The sequence below is a fragment of the Siphateles boraxobius genome, unplaced genomic scaffold (assembly GCF_051911475.1).
Source record: "Siphateles boraxobius isolate OS27281-9 unplaced genomic scaffold, OSU_SipBor_1 66, whole genome shotgun sequence".
Classification (NCBI taxonomy): domain Eukaryota; kingdom Metazoa; phylum Chordata; class Actinopteri; order Cypriniformes; family Leuciscidae; genus Siphateles; species Siphateles boraxobius.
Window position 1 is genome coordinate 31,865,315 of NW_027509193.1, and position 18,597 is coordinate 31,883,911.

The 18,597-nt window shown below is 36.1% G+C and overlaps 3 protein-coding genes across 3 annotated transcripts; 1 reads left to right on the forward strand and 2 right to left on the reverse strand.

The window, feature by feature from the left end:
• Window positions 1-516: 516 nt before the first annotated feature.
• dhps (deoxyhypusine synthase) lies at window positions 517-5,617 on the reverse strand. Its single transcript, XM_077213611.1, has 10 exons — window positions 5,458-5,617; window positions 4,872-5,076; window positions 3,739-3,888; window positions 3,528-3,649; window positions 3,353-3,449; window positions 2,644-2,730; window positions 2,452-2,557; window positions 2,265-2,368; window positions 2,057-2,182; window positions 517-1,925 (listed from the first exon to the last, which is right to left on the reverse strand). The coding sequence occupies exons 2-10, from the start codon at window positions 5,064-5,066 to the stop codon at window positions 1,830-1,832; spliced, it is 1,083 nt and encodes a 360-aa protein (XP_077069726.1). The 5' UTR covers window positions 5,067-5,076; window positions 5,458-5,617; the 3' UTR covers window positions 517-1,829.
• Window positions 5,618-7,316: 1,699 nt separating this feature from the next.
• On the forward strand, window positions 7,317-8,728 carry gng14 (G protein subunit gamma 14). The gene is made up of 2 exons (XM_077213617.1): window positions 7,317-7,428; window positions 8,514-8,728. Exons 1-2 carry the CDS (start codon window positions 7,342-7,344, stop codon window positions 8,637-8,639), a joined length of 213 nt encoding a protein of 70 aa, XP_077069732.1. The 5' UTR covers window positions 7,317-7,341; the 3' UTR covers window positions 8,640-8,728.
• Window positions 8,632-18,009, reverse strand: fbxw9 (F-box and WD repeat domain containing 9). The gene is made up of 8 exons (XM_077213606.1): window positions 17,678-18,009; window positions 17,143-17,261; window positions 15,862-16,009; window positions 13,519-14,287; window positions 11,712-11,860; window positions 10,916-11,116; window positions 10,768-10,833; window positions 8,632-9,459 (listed from the first exon to the last, which is right to left on the reverse strand). The coding sequence occupies exons 2-8, from the start codon at window positions 17,256-17,258 to the stop codon at window positions 9,385-9,387; spliced, it is 1,524 nt and encodes a 507-aa protein (XP_077069721.1). The 5' UTR covers window positions 17,259-17,261; window positions 17,678-18,009; the 3' UTR covers window positions 8,632-9,384.
• Between the last annotated feature and the right edge of the window lie 588 nt (window positions 18,010-18,597).

Below are 18,597 nucleotides of genomic sequence, written 5' to 3' on the forward strand. Positions count from 1 at the left end.
GCTCTCACGACACTTTTTAAACAATATGTCACATAACGTAATATTTACCTCAGAAAAGCCATTCTGTGTCCATAAAATTGCAAAATTGCTCAAATAAATATCCAAGTATATGTTACAGCTTTCGTTCTTCAGGAGAAAAATATATATATATATTATTTATATAACCATATATTGAGAAAAAAAACTGTTTGAATAAGAATATCTCGGTCCTTTCAATGATTAAAATTACCAGCTTTTTTTTTTTTACCATTTTTATTAGTTTATTTGTATCTATTTTCCTTATTAAGGCATTGAAGGATAATAAAGATATTGTTTGTTAAGTGTAGGCCTCGAAAACAAAAAAAGTAGTGCTTGAAAAGATCTTTAACATTTTACAGTATCTGTACAAACCCTGCATATAAATAGCAAGAAAGATGCTGTCTTGAGAGCATTTTGTAAAGAAAAAAAACCCAACTATATATATATTTTACTCTTGTATAATTAAAAATGGTCTTATATGCAGATGTTTACAAATCAGTTTATATTTTTAACCTTTATTAACAGGGTTCCCTGTATGGTTTACAGAATTAGTAGAGAAGCCTTTTTTTTCACCTTCAGAAAAAGTAACATGTAGCTTACTATTGTAGGTTCATGCATATATCCAAATGAATCATATTGAATTTCAATCTTATGAATCATTATTCCCCTGTGGCAATACTTGTCACTCCAAACTGAACTCAAGTTGGCAGACCTGTATTAAATTCTGTCTTGAAATGTGCCTCTTTGGAATAAAGCGTTTGCTAAATGCATAACTGAAAATGAAATGAAAACCATTCTGTCAAACAATAAAAACAAGTTTCAGTTTCATGTCACATCTACGTAGGTACACCTATAAAATTGACTTTCAAAGAAAACAAGCAACAAAAACATTTGAAAATGACAGGCTTTGCATGCAGGTTTCAGATAGGCACTATTTAGGTCAAGACATCGATCGCTTATTGCTGAAAGTTCAAATGTGCAAAAAGGAATTTGAAACTATGCTAACAAAAACAAGACATTCATTAGGTCATTGACATTTAGGTCAAAACACTTGATTTGCACACTTACAACAGCCGAGCAAATACCGTTAACATCTCGACTACTGGTTTCCACAGAACAGCTAAAAACAGTATAAATCCCAGCAGTTTCTCACTGTAATTACATAAACTGTTTATACACTCCAGGCCAAGTGAAGTAAATCAAAAGAGCCTCATGTGAATAAAAATGTACAGTAGTGCATTTTGATTGAGAGACAGTTGGATTACAGGTAGTGAATCACAACTGCCCTCTGGTGGCAGAACAATAAAGATGCACACATGTCTTAAAGAGATAAATACATGCACAGAATTTTTCTTAAATTATTTAATGTCTTTCAACTTCTCTTCATTCATGTCCATGCATTCTTATAATAACATATCTGAAAATGGAGAGAGCATAAACTTCCAGATAAAATGCAGTACTCAAACAGCACACACGATGTTGCAAACAACAATCCGGGGTGAAACGCAATAAAACAAACATTGTATCTTGCTACAGAATTAAATATAAAAACTAGTGAACTAAAAAAAGTAAAAACTTTTGAACATATTTTACCCTATGATTTAACAAGACACAAAGACTTGACAGAAAAGGACAGAAAACCGTGACATATACAAAATAAACAATGATGTTGTGCTTTTTTAAATGGACAATTAGCCAAGATTTTATGTTTTTAAATTGAGCATTCAATATATCTGTACATAAACAAGCTAACAGGAAGACAGTGATGAGGGGTATCGCGTTTAAATAGGTTTTTCAAGAGAACAGCACCGTCAATCACTCTTCTTTTCCTTGATCAGCCTGTTGGCGTTGTGTGCAAAAGTTTCAGCCACTAAAAGTGGAAAGACTATAGAAGCATCAGCATAAACCTGCACAGAAACACAACAGCACAGTTTACCAGATCAGCATGTGTGACGAGTGTAATAGCTGCATGTATGTGATATTTATAACATGCATATTGCGGATGTGATTGAAAAGCATGCCAACATATGAATCTTACCTTTACAGGAGTGGCATCCATGCGGATCTTTCCCCAAGAGACGGCTTCATCGGGCCTGGCGCCGGAATCAGAGCCGTCAAACTCCTGCCCAGTGTTGACGAACACCGCAAAATCTGCTCCATTCCTCTGAGAGACACGAAAAACAGATGACATCTTTTTATTTCGATTGAGTCGAGATCATTGTGCTTTGAGGGATTCATATGATTACCATGAGATTAGCGTTGGAGACATGATGCTTGACGAGACCTCCTCCGAGAATGATCATCCCTGTGGTCTTGGCAAACACGGCCTTGCTGTTCAACCTCCGAATATCTGACGCACACGCAATGAAATGACAAGTGAGATTTGTAAAATAATCTCCAGATTGCGTTCACTTCACATCTTGGGTGACTCACCCTCCACAATGTCAAGCACTAGTCCAGGGTTCTTATATGAGTGGAAGTAGATCATATCACCCAATGAGCCGTCAGTGAGGGCGGGACTAAACACTGGGATGTCATTCTGAAAAACAATCGTCCAATCAGTAAGATTTCCATTTGAGGAAGGCCTGATACAGGTGACTGATATGTCTGTAATTCAAACATTACCTTATAGGCCCAGTAGTACACAGATTCTGGGTTGTTGATTTCTTTGCCAAGCCTGTGGATCATTTTGGAGGGTGTCCAGTGTGTGCCCTGATGTAAAAACATTTAAAAATATTGCATATTCTCACTTGCAAAAAAACTTCAATATGCAAGCCAAATGCAACTAAAATAAATGTATCACATCTGTTATCAGATCTTTTCCAGCATCATTTGGTCAAAAATAGGCATTTTTACACATTTTTAACCACTCAATTAAACAAAATAAAGGAACGTAAAGTAAGGTAAGGTAAAAATAAAATTATATTAAATTAAATGCATCTTTTGATCAAGCATCATTTGGTCAAAAATAGGCATTTTTTCAAATATTTAACCACTCAATTTAATAAAGTAGAGTAACGTAAAATAAAATTATATTAAATTAAATTAACCTTTTGTTCCAGCACCATTTGGTCCAAAATAGGCATCTTTACAAATATTTAACCACCCAAAATAATACTAATAAGTAAAGTAAAATAAAACGTCTCACCTCTGTTTTTTGTTCCAGCACAATTTAGTCAAAAATAGGTATTTTTACACATATTTAACCACCCAAATAAAATAAAATAAAATATTTTGTTCCAGCACCATTTGGTCCAAAATAGGCATTTGGTTTTCAAACATTTAACCACAAAATTTAATACTACAAAAAAAAAACACAAAAAAAACTTCTCACCTCTGTTTTTTGTTCCAGCACCATTTGGTCCAGAATAGGTATCAGCCAGTCTTCAAACTTACAGTAATTATCATTTGGTACCAAGAGATTACCTATTCTGTGACAAAGTATAATTAAATGTATTAATAATTACATATAAACACCACAATGATCTACTCAGGAACCGTTAACTTGCCTATTAATGCCTTGCTGTCGAAGCTCTTTGCCTTTTAGACTGAATTCTCCCAGGTAAGTGGATCCTAAACATTTTATAAAGTCTTCTTCAATCCCTCCTGCTGTGCTCACGATCACATCAACCTACAAAAACATCAAATAATTCAATAAAACATAGATAGTGTAAACTGAACAAAAAAGCGTAATGGTGCTTATTCACTGGGGTGGTGTACCATTCTGTGCTGTGCGAGGTAGCGAATGCTCTCTCGTACACCGGAGCTGATCAGGTTTGATGTGTAGCCCAAGAAAATAGTGCATCCTGAACGAGTCCGATCCTCATAGCCCTCGATCTCGTCCTCCACCGGCTCCAGTCTCTTCTCTATCTACTCCGACCACAGACACGAGAAAGAAAAAACACTTGCAGTCACGTGTGATTTTAAGAGCTACGATATGAGATAACAGACACTGGTAGTATTCAACATCACACAATGCTCCTTTCAATTACAAAAGCAATTTGTAATTGATAAAACAAGCCCACAAACAAATTGCATGTTTCTGTAATAATTGAACATTTATTATTAAGTCACACTTTTTAAGTTATTAAATAATGTTATTTATACCACATTGATTAGCTATTAGTATTTGATGTACCTTCAAATATGAATATACAGTGGCCCCCAAAAAGTATTTGGACAAGTTTATTATTATTCTGAATGTCTTTGTGTAAGATAAACCATTTCACATAGGTTTGAAAAGTTGTAATAAATATTATTAAAAAAAAAAAAATATATATATATATATATATATATATATATATATATTCTCTTATGCTCAATGCAGAAGTCTCTTATGCTCACCAAGGCTGCATTTATTCGATCAAAAATGCAGTGAAAACACATTTTCTATGTGAATATTTTTTTAAAGTAATTTATTTCTGATCATAGCTTTCACATGATCATGTGATCACATTTCACATGATCCTTCAGAAATCATTATAATATGATGATTTGATGTTCAAGAAACATTTTAAAATTGGCTTCATATTTTTGTTAAAACCGTGATGCAAAGGAACCGCATTTATTTGATATTGAAATCTTTTGTAACATTATAAATTTACTGTCACTTTTCATCAATTTAATGCATCCTTTCTGAATAAAGTTGTTCATTTATTCCTTTCGTTTAAAAACAAACATCACACTTCTGAATGGTAGTGCATCACAGTTTCCACAAAAAAAAAAATTTAAGCAGCAATAACAGTTTTCAAAATTGATTATATATATATATATCTATATATAAGTAAAAACGCCAAATCAGCATAATAGATCTCATTGTTGTTGTCGTATAAAGTGTTTGAGAGGTCCCTCACCATCCTGTTGATCTCCTGCACGGCCTGGCCGAAGCTGCTGGCCTGAAAGCCCGTGGTGAGGAAGGACTGCAGCAGGGCCTGATGATCCACTCCCTGGTTGAAGTCATAGCCTTTAATCTTGAGCATGTCCTGCGGGAGAGGGGTGCTCTCCTTCAACACTGCGTCCCTCGCCACGGGGGGAGCCGGGTGAGCCATGACGAGCAGCCTGGTAATGATGATACACAACCATACAAACAGCTTATTACATAACTGAACTCAGTTAGTTTCACCAGGGTACAGATAATAACACCATGCGCTGATATATATCATGGTACTGAATGTCTACAATAATCATTTACTGTGGTGTTTATATGGCACTTCAAATAATACCATGGTACAATTGATATATTCTACCACAGCACTTTTTAACAACTTATGCACATGTTATCTACTAAAAACATTTGAAGGTAACGTTATACTAGTCCCCTGCAGTGCTAGATCATTGAATTTAACGGGTCAATAATTGATTGTGTTATATAACGCAAATATAAATAAATATTCTATTTGTTTCTGTTTATTTGAATGTCTAAAATAATGTTACACTCACCCCAGCGGTTAAGTATGCAACACCCGGTATGTTAATGTAGTTTGTCGTTGATCGCACTCACTAGACCGCACATTTGATCAGCCACATGTCCACATGTACGGCAAGCGCAGCGGTACAAACTAAATGCAAAACGCGAAGTGACTGTGGCTGCATTGAAATCATATACTTCCCCACTGTAGGCTACAATAGGCCTATGTGACAAACGAGGTATTGCTGAATTCGGAACCGCATAATACTCTTATTATTTTCCTCATATATTTCTATTGTTGAAATAGTAGTAGTAGTCTTAATATGTGGTTCCGAATCCGATTTTTGCTGTGCACATATATATTAGTGTCCTCTTTGAGTGTGGGAAATTTTAACAACGTAAACATATCAGATCCGAATGTAACAGGTTAAAGAAAGATAAATATTATTGCAACCTTTCATTTTCTGTTTTGTATGTGAGTTTGTTTCACCAAAATCTTGTATTGTTCAGTTATTTCTTGGTAGCTTATAGGTATTGGGAGAGTTATTTGTTGTGTAAGTGCGCCCTCTATTGGATAGAGGCTGGAGTGGCTATATGCTGAATTTTCTCGTTCTTTTCTCAAGTCTGCATTCGATTTGACTGAGAGAGGCTGATTCTGATGGATAGAATCCTGATATTTTGCTCTCTTTGGAATTGTGCAGAATAAAGTGTCCTGAGGAACGTCAGCGTCTTGTCATCAGTGCACCAGAACACAACGCAGTAGTCGAAGTGCAGTAGCGAGGTGCAGAAAGAGCCGGATACACGAAGATATCAGCAAAAAAAAATGTCTAAGATAAGACGTTCACTTCACCATGAACACTCCACAATGAATAGCTTATTATCCTTATGTGCCTGTTAAACGTAACTGGTATAATCACAAACGTTATTCTGTGCCCTAAAAACTGGCATATTTCATGCAAGATCATTTTATTCATGCAATTTTTTTTATTTATTTATTTATCTTTATTTATTATATTTGCAATGAACATTTAGTTACCTTTACATCATTAAAAATGGGTGTCTCAACTATACCACATATGGGTACAGTTGAGACAAAAAGTACCTTATTTTTATGAGCTAATTGTGGAAAATATAAACTACTTATGGGTATTATTAATTGATAATATCTAAGTCTACAAGCTAAAGGAAATTCACTTCTTTTCAGTATCTATTTTTGTGTGAAAAATCAAAATGCAAAAAGTGTCTCAACTGTACCCAGTCTACCCAAACTTAGTTCAATTAAGACATTTGAAATATGCACTATTTAATTGATAGGTAAATGGCAAATTACAGAGTAATTGATTAAAAGTGATTGCTCTTCATAGGAGCACACTATTCTACAAACACCGTTCACATTTAATATTCTCATACATATCAGGATGATAAAGCTTCTGTGCTCACAGTTACACAGTCAAGAGAGGTTTCATGACCACCAGAGTCAAATCAAATACTACTGAACTTTCGTGACATTTCTGGCACTGTTGATGTGACCTCAGAACTCAACCACATCACTGGACCTTTGATGCCTCCAGCAGTGTGTGTGTGTGTGTGTGTGTGTGTGTGTGTGTGTGTGTGTGTGTGTGTGTGTGTGTGTGTGTGTGTGTGTGTGTGTGTGTGTGTGTGTGTGTTGGAGGAGTTCATCATCCCATTGAGGTATAAATGCCTCCAAAAACTGGACACCGCCTCTTCCTCACTGAAACAAGAACATTTGAACTCTACACAACAAGCCAAATGGACTCTTGAGGTAAAATTACAGCTTCAGCCATGATCTATCAGACAGAATTATACATTCAAAGATCATAGAAATAATACATGTTATGCTCAGAGTAAGATGTAGATGCTTTCCAGCTGGTTTCCAGTAAGGTTGAGCAGCAGTGATGGACGTATACTGCAGTAATAACGTTCTTCAGGCCAGGAGAACCGTGGAACAGCTGAGAATGGAGACAGAACTGCAGAGAATCAAGGTGAGATGCATTCATCACTCCATGATGATATAAACCACTGCACTTCATACATTCTAGAGTCTATCTTTTATGGTATATGGCTGAAATGATAATAGACTCAACTTCCGAGCATAATAATATAATACACACTTAAAAATAAATGTTCTTTATGGGTTCTTTAAGTTCTCTGTGGAAATAGGTTCTTTAGATTCTAAAATGTTATTTACATTAATAATTTAAAAAAAAGACATCTAAGGATTAAGGATTCACTGCAAAACACCCCCTTTGGAATTTTTGAGAGTGTATAATATAATATAATATAATATAATATAATATAATATAATAGTAATGTCCGTTCTGGGTTTGAGTAGTGATCCTGTTAGATTTGCACTGTTTTCTGTGTTAGTTCATGTTTCCTTTGTCATAGTTCGTTAGTTGCTGTGGTTTTTGATTTGCCTCGTGTTAGTACTTAGTGTTTCTGTGTGTGTGTGTATACATATATATATTTTTTATCCTTCATTTTCATTTGTTCTTATCATATTTAGAGTGGTTTTTCTTTTAAAAGTGTATAATATAATCACTGTTGGGTAAGTTACTCTAAAAAAGTAATTCATTACATTTCATCTTCAACAGTGCAATTAGATTACTGTACTTATTACTCTCTCTAAAAGGCATTGCATTACTTATTAAAACAATACTTTTCTAAATCCCACATCAACCTCGACCGCTAAAACAATACGATAGACATGAAACCGCTCTTTTCATTCTTTCAAATTAATAATATATAATTGCATAAATTATTCTTCTCCCTATTTAAAGGGAGGTTACATTAAAAACATAAATTTTGACATTAGGCATTACATTTTGATGTTAAATCCACTACTTTTATATATAATTGTTTATAGTCTATATTCAATGCAATTACATCAGAACTGTAATTCAATTACAGAAAATAAGAGCAATCCCTTACTTTACTTTTTCAAGGTAAAGTAATTAAAATACAGTAATTAATTACTTAGTAATGCATTAAACCCTACACTGAATATCACATGATGTAATATAATATAAATGTCTGTATATGTAACATGTATGCACGTGTGTGTCAGATTTCGGCAGCAGCAGGGCAGATCGTCCAGTACTGTCAGGAACACAGGAGAGCCGATCCACTGCTCACCGGGATCGCTGCGTCTTCCAACCCGTTCAAAGACAAGAAGACATGTGTGCTGCTGTAATCATCAGTCTTACTTTTTATTTGCAGTCTTGAAACGACACCTTGACAAATCAAACTGGATTATCGAATTGTACATTTATAATGCTTTTTTTTTTTTTTTTTTTAAACAAGCAATCAAACAAAAAAAGAGATTTTGATCACAGGACATTCAGTCAGTCACAGAGCAATGATATCACTGCACTGTCTTATAACTCTGCAATTATAAATAAATCGTAAATATGGACTTTTCTTAAATTAAGTCTATTTATTAGTTTGTTATGGTCTTAAAAGTGTTCACTGACAGTGCATTCATTTTAAAGCACAGTGCCTCGTTTTTTTTAAGCTGTGCACTGTATACTTGTATAAGTGCACTGACAAGTATACAAGTATATATTTTCTTTTTTGTGTATTACACATCTAGGGAGCTAAACACTGAAAACTGATTTATAATGACTCTTGTTTGTACTAATTTAACTTCACTGTATTATACTATGTTGTTAACATCAATTGTGTTGAAATTTCAAGTAATGATTACACTAGCAAACTGGAAACAAGTATAGTTGTAAGGAAAACAGAGGTGGTGTTTCTGAAATGTTTAGTGTGCTATCGTAGTCCGAGCTCTACACGGAGAACCATGGACAGCAGGGAATGTCAAGTTTTTGTTTCTACAAACCTGTCTCAGACACCTAAACCATTGGTTTTCATCTTTTCCTCAATAAAAGCAGCACATGAATGTTGTTCCCTGCATTGAAATGCTTTTTAAACTCTCAGTTTCTGAGCCTCCAAACCTCCACGTTCATGTCACCAGAAGCGATGGCCAGCGTTCCTCCTTCAACACTTAACTGGGAAGAGAAAAATTATGAACCTTTATTTATGCATGGCAGTATAGACTTCTGCTAGATAAGAGTAATAGTGGTATAATCCAACAGAAATATTTATGAGACATGAAGGTTAAGATTCACTTCACTTCCATTCTAACATTAGATGGCATATAGAAATGAGTCAACCATATTCAACGGTGCATCTGTTATAAAGGCTTTGAAAGTGGCTCATCCAATTAGCTTTATAATGCATTTGAGTTTTGAGTCTTTTTTTTAAATTCAAGGGTTACATAATGTGAAGCTTATTTTGCAATGATTCATTCGTTTGTTTTGAATAATCACATTTTTATGATTTGGATCCATCCAATTCCAAAATAAAAACAATCCAATATGATGAGAAAAATACTTCTCATTGGATTATCCAAAAATAGGCACGATCATATCTACCGTGCTGTAATAAATAATGACATCACGCAATCTGAATAGCGTGACAAATAATGACAAAATATGAATATCGAGGTGCAAAATGATATCAATGCAGAATGACTACACAATTCAGGATAATGCGCTTAGTGTGTCGTTACACGACAACAATGTACTGAAAAAGTTTTTCTTTTGCGAGAACGATTTAAAACGCTGTTTTATTCATGCCAGGCCAGTAGTTAGCAATGTCACTCTTTAAAGAAACACTATGGGCCGATAGACCGAACACGTGATAAAAGTTTGAGTTTTTGGGCCACCAAAACATCATTGTTGTGTAAATGAACGGCCAAAACGCATAAAAAGTTTTACGATTTTAGTTGAAAACGCTGTTGTGTAAACAGCCCCTTATTTAAGTTCTCTTTTAGGAAATAAACATGTGAACTGAATATCCATTAAAAAAATAGTCTATATACAATAATCTAGAGGTAAATAGCATTACCATGTTTTTGATAAATGTTTTTGGAAGAAGTCTTGTATTCTCACCAAGGCAGCATTTGTTTGATAAAAACAAACAAACTGTAAAAATAGGACAAAACTGTGAAAGAGTTGGGCTGCTTCATATTTTTTGTTGAAACCATAACATTTTTTTCATTATCTGATGAATAGAAAATTCAAAAGAACAGCATTTATTTTTCTATTTTTAACATTATAAATGTCTTCACTGTCAAATTTTGATCAATTTAATGCATCCTTGCTGAAAAAAGTATTACTGTGCCCAATCATTTAAGATATATGATTTTGGTCAAACTGCACACTTTTATGACCGCTTGAAAGGAATGTACAAAAAAATAAAAATAAAAAATGAATCATCAAAGAGAAAAATCATGGTTAAATGTGTCATCATACCCCATTAACTCCTGCCTGATGGTGAAGGGTGCACAGCGTCTGTGGTGGAGCACACGGGAGGTGGATCTGCACAGAATAAGAGATGTGAGCTGCCGATAACCTTAGATGAATGCCGACAAGACACATTTTGATCTGTGGGATGCCTTACCTTGATAGTGCGGTCAGAGGAGCACGTGTAGAGAGTGCCAGGAGAAGAGTGAACACCTGTGACCAGTGACCGGTGGATGTTAAAGTGTGATATGGGTGTCAGGCAGCTGTTGTGCAGGGAGAAGGTGTGCACGAGTCCACGGTTATCCCCGGCCCACACCTCACGACCGCTGTGGCACAGCGACAACAGGTATGTGCTCAGCTGCAGACATGCCGAGAGGGACCAGACTGAAACAGCTGCTTGTGGGAGCACGTCATCATTTATTATTTTACGTTTAGCTTGTGTGTGAATGCCTATGGAAGCTTGTTTCCACCACAGAATAAAAAATAAAAAAGGTAATTATCTCACAATTCTGACTTTATTTCTCACAATTGCATGTATATATCTCGCATTTCTGACTTTATATCTCACAGTTCAGAGAAATAAATAAATTCCTAATTCCGAGATGTAAACTCACAATTGTGAGATAAAAAGTCGCAATTATCTTCAATAATGTTTTATTCTGTGGCGGAAACAAGCTTCCATTAAATTGTGAGTTTTTATCTCACAATTCTGTGAAAACATGTCAGAACCGCGTGATATAAATTCGCAATTGAGAGAAAAGAAGTCACAATACTGAGTTATTTCTCACAATTCTGACCTTAAAACACGCAATTGCGACTTTATTTCAAGCAATTCTGACTTTATATCTCGCAATTCTGAGAAATAAAGTCAGAACTCGTAATTGTGAGATAAAATGTCGCAATTATCTTTTAAAATGTTTTATTCTGTGGCGGAAACAAGTTTCCATAAATACCTGAACCTTCTGCAGGAGCTTCCCCGCCCTGCGGTCGAACAGAGCAACGGTTTTGTCTTTACTGCCTGATAAGATGTACTGGTCATCCGACACCAGGCACAACACAGCATCACCGTGGAGATGAAGACTCTGGACCAATGGGTCTGCAGCTGTTACACATAGATGACAGTTGCCAACTTAATACAGATCCAACGGGCACGAGCCAATCACATCAAAGTGATTTCACAGGAGTCTACGTTTTTGAATAAAGTTTCGTCTGAAACATTTATTATTATTATCAATGTTGAATCCGGTTGTACTGCTTAAAATATTTGTTGTAACCTTTTTTTCAGAATTCTTTGTTGGGAAAAAAAATATTTTGAAACATTTATAAATGTCTTTACTGTCACTTTTCACACACTGACTAAAAGTGACAGAATCGCTGCTGAATATAAGTATAAACTTTTGAATGGTAGTTTGATTTTACAGGAAGTGGTTCTTGGAAACGTACCTACCAGTTCATTAACACTGGGCCTAAATGGTGAACTCTGTTATTTGTGAGTATAAAGCACACAAGCTTTGATTTATTTTTAAATAATGCAAATATATTTATACATTTCTAATTGTGGCTTAGTTGTCCAAATACTTTTTAGGTCATCGACCTAAAGATCAACACAGAATCAATACCATTACCTTCCGAACGATCCTAATGCCAGGATTTCTCGAACAATGTGAATGTCTCAGCAGTGCATTATTTGTTTGTATTCGGTGCATTTCACTGTGGATTATTTGGTCAATTTCGGCGCAGGCTTTGCAAACAGAGACTTATACGATATGGATCTGCCAGCAACGCCACAAACATGTAAGTAATCATGTTTATTCTAATGCCTGATCAGTGATCAGTGATTTCTGATGTATAATTATTCAAGTTCAGACAGATAATCTTTCTCTCAAAATCGTTCAATAATGTTTATTCATCAGTAAATCAAGCCAGTGACGCGGTGATGTAGACGTAGGTGTTGATATGCTTATGTCCTGGCTGTGACGTCACAAGTCTCCACTTTTGAGATCCTGTCGTTTTCTGGCCTTGGTTTCAATAAACGCATTTTTTGGAATAACAAGAAAGTTTTGAGTTTTGAAACTTACAGGGTATTTTTTATAGTATTTTATAACTCTTAACTGTCAAAGGATAAATTTGAATTCTCAATTCATGACCCCTTTATATAATATAATAACCGCTGAAATGACTTCAGCTGAACAACAGCCGAAATGCATAATTTTCCTGTTCATCACTGTAAAGCTGCATTGAAACAATCGGTGTTGTATAAAGCGCTATATAAATAAAGGTGACTTGACGTGATAAAAATATAAATAATAAAAGCTCATTCAAAATATTAATAAATACAAATATTATATAAATAATACTAAAATTATTTAGTAATAAACACTAATTCCCTTAGTGTTTTTAAATTGTCCCTTAAAACGTACTTTTTTTAGGGTAGCTTTTATGTGATTCGTGCGATTGCTTTGTTTGTTATTATATTGGCTTTTTATTGTTATTGTTTGTTTCGTTTTTACGGCCTGGACTGTTATGTGTATTTTTTTATTTCATTATCTTTATGTAAAGTGCTTTGAAATGGTACATTTAAAGGCACTATATAAAATAAAGATTATTATTATTATTAAAATAACAATGGTCAAATAATAAAAATAAATAATTAAAAAAAAACTGTTCATATACGTGATTCATTCACAACCAATAAATCATTCACAATAAGACCATGAATGTGCATTAAGAAAACAAAGGGGCTGCTGAACTTTGACTCACCTCGGGTGTCAAAGATGTTTAGTCTCTGATCATGTGACCCGGCCAGCACCGTGTCCCTCTCACAGGACAGACACAACACAGCAGCTTTGCACTGGATGAGTCCCCGTTCTGCTCCTCCGGCTTCAAGATCCCAGAGCCTCACGGTGCTGTCGAACGAGCCCGACGCCAGCAGAGGTCCGCTGGATGCCAGGCACCACACCCAGCCCCGGTGGGTGCTAATGGTACCCCGTCCCGCTAGAGTGTGCATTAAGGTGCCTCTGGAGCCGTCTCGAAGGTCCCAGAGGTTCACGTTTCGGTCCCGAGAGCCGGAGGCGCACAACGCCCCTGTTCCACCCAGCAGGAGGACACAATTCACATCTGCAATGTGGCCAGATGGAAGAATGATGTGCTCCAATGGTGAAGAAGTGCTGGACGACTCAATCAGATTGAGACTGTCAGGTGCATTCTGGGATTGAACTTGCATATTTTCATCTCCTGCTTCCGCTGCACCGTGTAAGTCAACATCCAGCTGCATGTCTTCCAAGTTCCTCTCAGCTGACGGGACTTCGCCGTTCACCCCGACAACCGCCTCTTCCTGTCTCTCTCCCTCTCCCCGGTTCTCCAGCCCTGTCCAGCAGCCAATCAGCTGCTCCATTTCCAAGCAGGCCTGGGACCAATCAAAATCCTCCTTTGGCCCGACTGGGAAAAGTGCTTTGGGACCTGAGAGTTTTTGTGCCCTCAGCTGCCACATCAAGCGATCCTCGCCAACCTTTCCCAACGTCTGACATACCTGAACATAGAAAAAGAGGCATACGTGATAATAAGATGTACACTATCATTCAAAAGCTTTTAAAAAATATATAAAACATTAAAGGGTTAGTTCACCCAAAAATGAAAATTCTGTCAGTTTTTACTCACCCTCATGTTGTTCCAACCCCGTAAGACCTTCGTTCATCTTCGGGACACAAATTAAGATATTTTTGATTAAATCTGAGAGCTGGTTCACTCCTCCATAGGCTTCTTCAGGGATTGAAACTTGTTCCCCGAAAAGTTATTAAAGAAAAGACATCGTTAAAATAGTTCAAGTGACTACAGTGGCTCAATCTTAAGTTTATCAAGCGACGAGAATACTTTTTGTGTGCATAAAAACAAAAATAACGACTTTATTTCAACTAGTCCTGCAGAGTTTAGTTCCAACCCTAATCAAACACACCTGAATCAGCTCATCAAGCTCTTCAGGATCGCTTGAATATACAAAGTCAGGTGTGCTGAAGCAGGATGGAACTAAACTCTGCAGGACAGTGGCCCTCCATGAGCAGGATTGAAGACCTCTGCTCTACGCAATTACATTAGTTTAACTGACTAGAGGCCCACAGAGAAGGAAATGAATAGTTGAAATAAATTTGTTATTTTTGTTTGTTTTTGCGCACAAAAAGTTTTCTCGTCGTTTGATAAACTTAAGATTGAGTCACTGTAGGCACTTGAACTATTTTAACGATGTCTTTAATAACTTTTCGGGGCCAGGCAAGTTTCAATCCCTGAAGAAGCCTATGGAGGAGTGATCCAGCTCTCAGATTTAATCAAAAATATATTAATTTGTGTCCCGAAGATGAACGAAGGTCTTATGGGGTTGGAACAACATGAGGGTGAGTAAATACTGACAGAATTTACATTTTTCCCTTTAATACTTTTATTCAGCAAGGATGCATTCATTTGATCAAAAGTGGCAGTAAAGACAATTATAATGTTCAAAAAGATTTATACTTTTGAACTTTCTATTCATTAAAGAATCCTGGGGTCTTTTTTTAATCACAGTTTCAACACAAATACTAAGCAGCACAACTGTTTTCAACATTGATGGTAATACGAGTTGTTTCTTGAGCATCAAATCATCATATTAAAATGATTTCTGAAGGATCATGTGACACTGAAGACTGGAGTAATTATGCTGAAAATTCAGCTTTTTAATCACAGGAATAAATTACATTTAAAATATATTCAAATAGTATAATTAAATTGTGATATTATTGGACAATATTACTGTATTTTTGATCAAATAAATGCAGCCTTGGCGAGAATAAGAGACTTATTTTAAAAACATACCAAATCTTACTGATCCCAGACTTTTAAACCCAAAAGCTTATGGGATGTCTGAACACAAAAACAGTTGTTTATCATGGAAAAGTAAACAAAAAGTCACATGTTGAAATGTACTAATATTATTATTAATATTAATAAATGCATTCATAATAGTAAAAACTAATAGGCCCAAAAACATGCACATGAACTGAGAAAAGCTTGAATAGGTAAAAAAAAAAAGTCAATTTTGGTTTGTAAATGCGTTTTGAATGTGCAAAGGATTACCTGTGGCAGCACATCAATGACACACTGCGCTGGGAGATGTGAGGCGATCTGTGTAACTATCTCCCATGGCAACGACAGGAGGTTTGCCCCATTGCTAGATGGGGAGGGGCTTGTCTCCAAAGCCATGGCGGACGGTTCCAAATTCAGTCTGTGGGGCAAAATGTCACAATGCAAAAGATTGGAATACACGGCACGATTTACAGTCTGGATGAGCCGAAAGTCATAGCCAGTCTGCAGATTTGAGATGTCATATTTCACAGAAAATCATGTAGACTATCATACACTAAATCATCCAGTCGGAGGATATCGAACATGTTTGAGATTTTGAGCCGATTTTAGAACACAAAATGAGTTTGTTTCCGCGTGAGTCTGCGGTGTTTATTATGACTCGCAAGTCTGCTAGTGCGTTATCATCAGTTGTTAATAATAATAATAATTTGTTACATTTATATAGTGCTTTTCTGGTTACTCAAAGCGCTTTACATAGAAGGGGGAATCTCCTCAACCACCACCGATGTGCAGCATCCACCTGGATGATGTGACGGCAGCCATTCTGCGCCAGAACGCCCACCACACACCGGCTTACTGGTGGAGAGGAGGCAGAGTGATGAAGCCAATCAGTATATGGGGATGATTAGGAGGCCATGATGGACAGAGGCCAAGGGGCAAATTCCCGGGGTTACGCCCCTACTCTTTCGGATGACATCCTGGGATTTTGAATGACCACAGAGAATCAGGACCTCGGTTTAACGTCTCATCCGAAGGACGGTGCTCTTTGACAGTACAGTGTCCCCGTCACTACACTGGGGCGTTAGGACCCACACAGACCACAGGGTGAGCGCCCCCTACTGGCCTCACTAACACCTCTTCTAGCAGCAACCTGGTTTTTTCCAGGAGGTGTCCCATCCGGGTACTAACCAGGCTCAGCCCTGTGCAGCTTCAGTGGGCAACCAGTCTCGGGCTACGGTCAAGTCAGTTGTTGAGTGTATGATGCCCAGTTTTTCATCAATAACTATTTACAAAGTCAGGCAAGTTTATGATGCTTAGTGATTTAAAATCTGTTCAGGTTTTACAAGTCATGAAGTGTATTCCAGCCTTAACTGGTACAGCAATTTAGAACAAATGTGTGTTATTGTTTTTTTAAATAAAGTGCTTTGAAAATAAATACATTGAAAGTGCAAACATGCAAAGGCACGAGTATTCTTTCACAATTACACATGCAAACCACAGTAAATTAAAATGTATTTTTTATATGTAGTTGAAATATAATTTCATACAGACCTCTGAGATAAGGAGTGTGGGGTGTCATTGGCGGTGGAAGCAGCAGGGCATCTCTCTTTCTTCTTCTCCTCCTCCTCCTCCTCTTTCTCCTCCAGGGTGACGTTTAGCCTTGACATCACCTGAAACACAAGAGCATAAAGGGAAGCTGACGTCACTTTCTTTTATTCACATTATAATAAACAACTTGATCTGAAAAGATACGTTCTTTACGCCCATTAATGCTAAATTATTTACTCTGGTTGCCACTAAGTTAAAAAAATAAATGGTATGGCAAACATGACAAAATTATGTTTTTAACCAATTAAATATAATTTAAAAAAACAGGCTGTTGAAGATACACTCTTTTAGTGGTAAGTTGAAATCGGAAGCAGATTTTTCAAGCAGAAATCAATTAGATGCCAGTTGTGTGATTCGTAAATACTTGCATGTCTAATAAAATAAAAATAGAAAACCGATCGTAATAAATAAATATATAACCTATGGATTGTAATAATAGATATTATTTACTTAAACGTGAGATATAACAGAAACATACCTTATTTTTTGATCAAAAATCCGAATGAAAGGGCAAACGATGCATATTTCTCATCCTTCAGGTTTTTGTCACGAACTATTGATCATTTTGGTATGACTCTGCACAATCATCCGAGTTCAGTCTGTTTTATGTATAACGTTATGTCCCTTAACGACGTTGTAAGATTTGTGTTAATGGAGAGCATTTATGTTAGAAAAAAGACAAAATATAGAAGATTGAAACGGCCTTAATATAATATATGACTGACCATAGTTATAAACTGTATGTGATTGGCAACAGCGGACGCATGTAAACAACACTATCCTCCTCTGGCGCACATCATTTACGTCATCGGTGTTTTGGCGTTGTGGTTCGAAATAAATTATTTAGTTTTTAATAGTAGGCTGAGGCTCTTTTATTTTTATTTGTTTTAATTTTTGTATGTTTATAAGTATCTATTGTCCATTCTATTTAATTATTTTGAAATATTCGACAAAAACAAATCCATTAGGTTATTGATTTAAAAATTTAAAAATATTCAAATTATCCTTAAAAATGTTTTCTGATAAAATACGGACGCACATGTTTGTTTATTTGTTTAGGGGAGACCGGGGTCACGTAACACGGGGTCAGTTTAACAAGTCAGAAAAGAGCTGTGTTTGATGTCCTCAATGTCAATCTTTGTATTATATTACAATTATTTGACTTGCATAACCAAACGAAGCCGTTTCTCTAGTTTAATTTTATGCTTTGCATTCATGCTAACTTCGCACCCTCATGCTATAACAGTTAGCTATGTCTGTGGGATATTTTCATATTTGTAACAGTTCACCATTAACCAACTAGTTATCAATCACATCCTCTGTTAAGGCAAAGTCACGTGAGTTTTTTGTTGCGCATCAAGGGATGTGTGTGGTAAATGTGTTTTCATTGTAGTTTAT

Bases quoted from the DNA above. Each gene is read 5' to 3' on its own strand.
- dhps (XM_077213611.1), bottom strand. From the start codon at position 5,066: ATGGCTCACCCGGCTCCCCCCGTGGCGAGGGACGCAGTGTTGAAGGAG. The intron at 2,558-2,643 runs GTAATGTTTGAA...ATTGTTTTTCAG, and splicing joins TGTACTACTGGGCCTATAAG to AATGACATCCCAGTGTTTAG. The intron at 2,369-2,451 runs GTGAGTCACCCA...CGTGTGCGTCAG, and splicing joins AGTGCTTGACATTGTGGAGG to ATATTCGGAGGTTGAACAGC.
- gng14 (XM_077213617.1), top strand. From the start codon at position 7,342: ATGGACGTATACTGCAGTAATAACGTTCTTCAGGCCAGGAGAACCGTG. The intron at 7,429-8,513 runs GTGAGATGCATT...CGTGTGTGTCAG, and splicing joins CAGAACTGCAGAGAATCAAG to ATTTCGGCAGCAGCAGGGCA.
- fbxw9 (XM_077213606.1), bottom strand. From the start codon at position 17,258: ATGTCAAGGCTAAACGTCACCCTGGAGGAGAAAGAGGAGGAGGAGGAG. The intron at 16,010-17,142 runs GTCTGTATGAAA...TTTGCCCCACAG, and splicing joins CCACACTCCTTATCTCAGAG to ACTGAATTTGGAACCGTCCG. The intron at 11,117-11,711 runs GTATTTATGGAA...GCATGTCTGCAG, and splicing joins AGCTCCTGCAGAAGGTTCAG to CTGAGCACATACCTGTTGTC.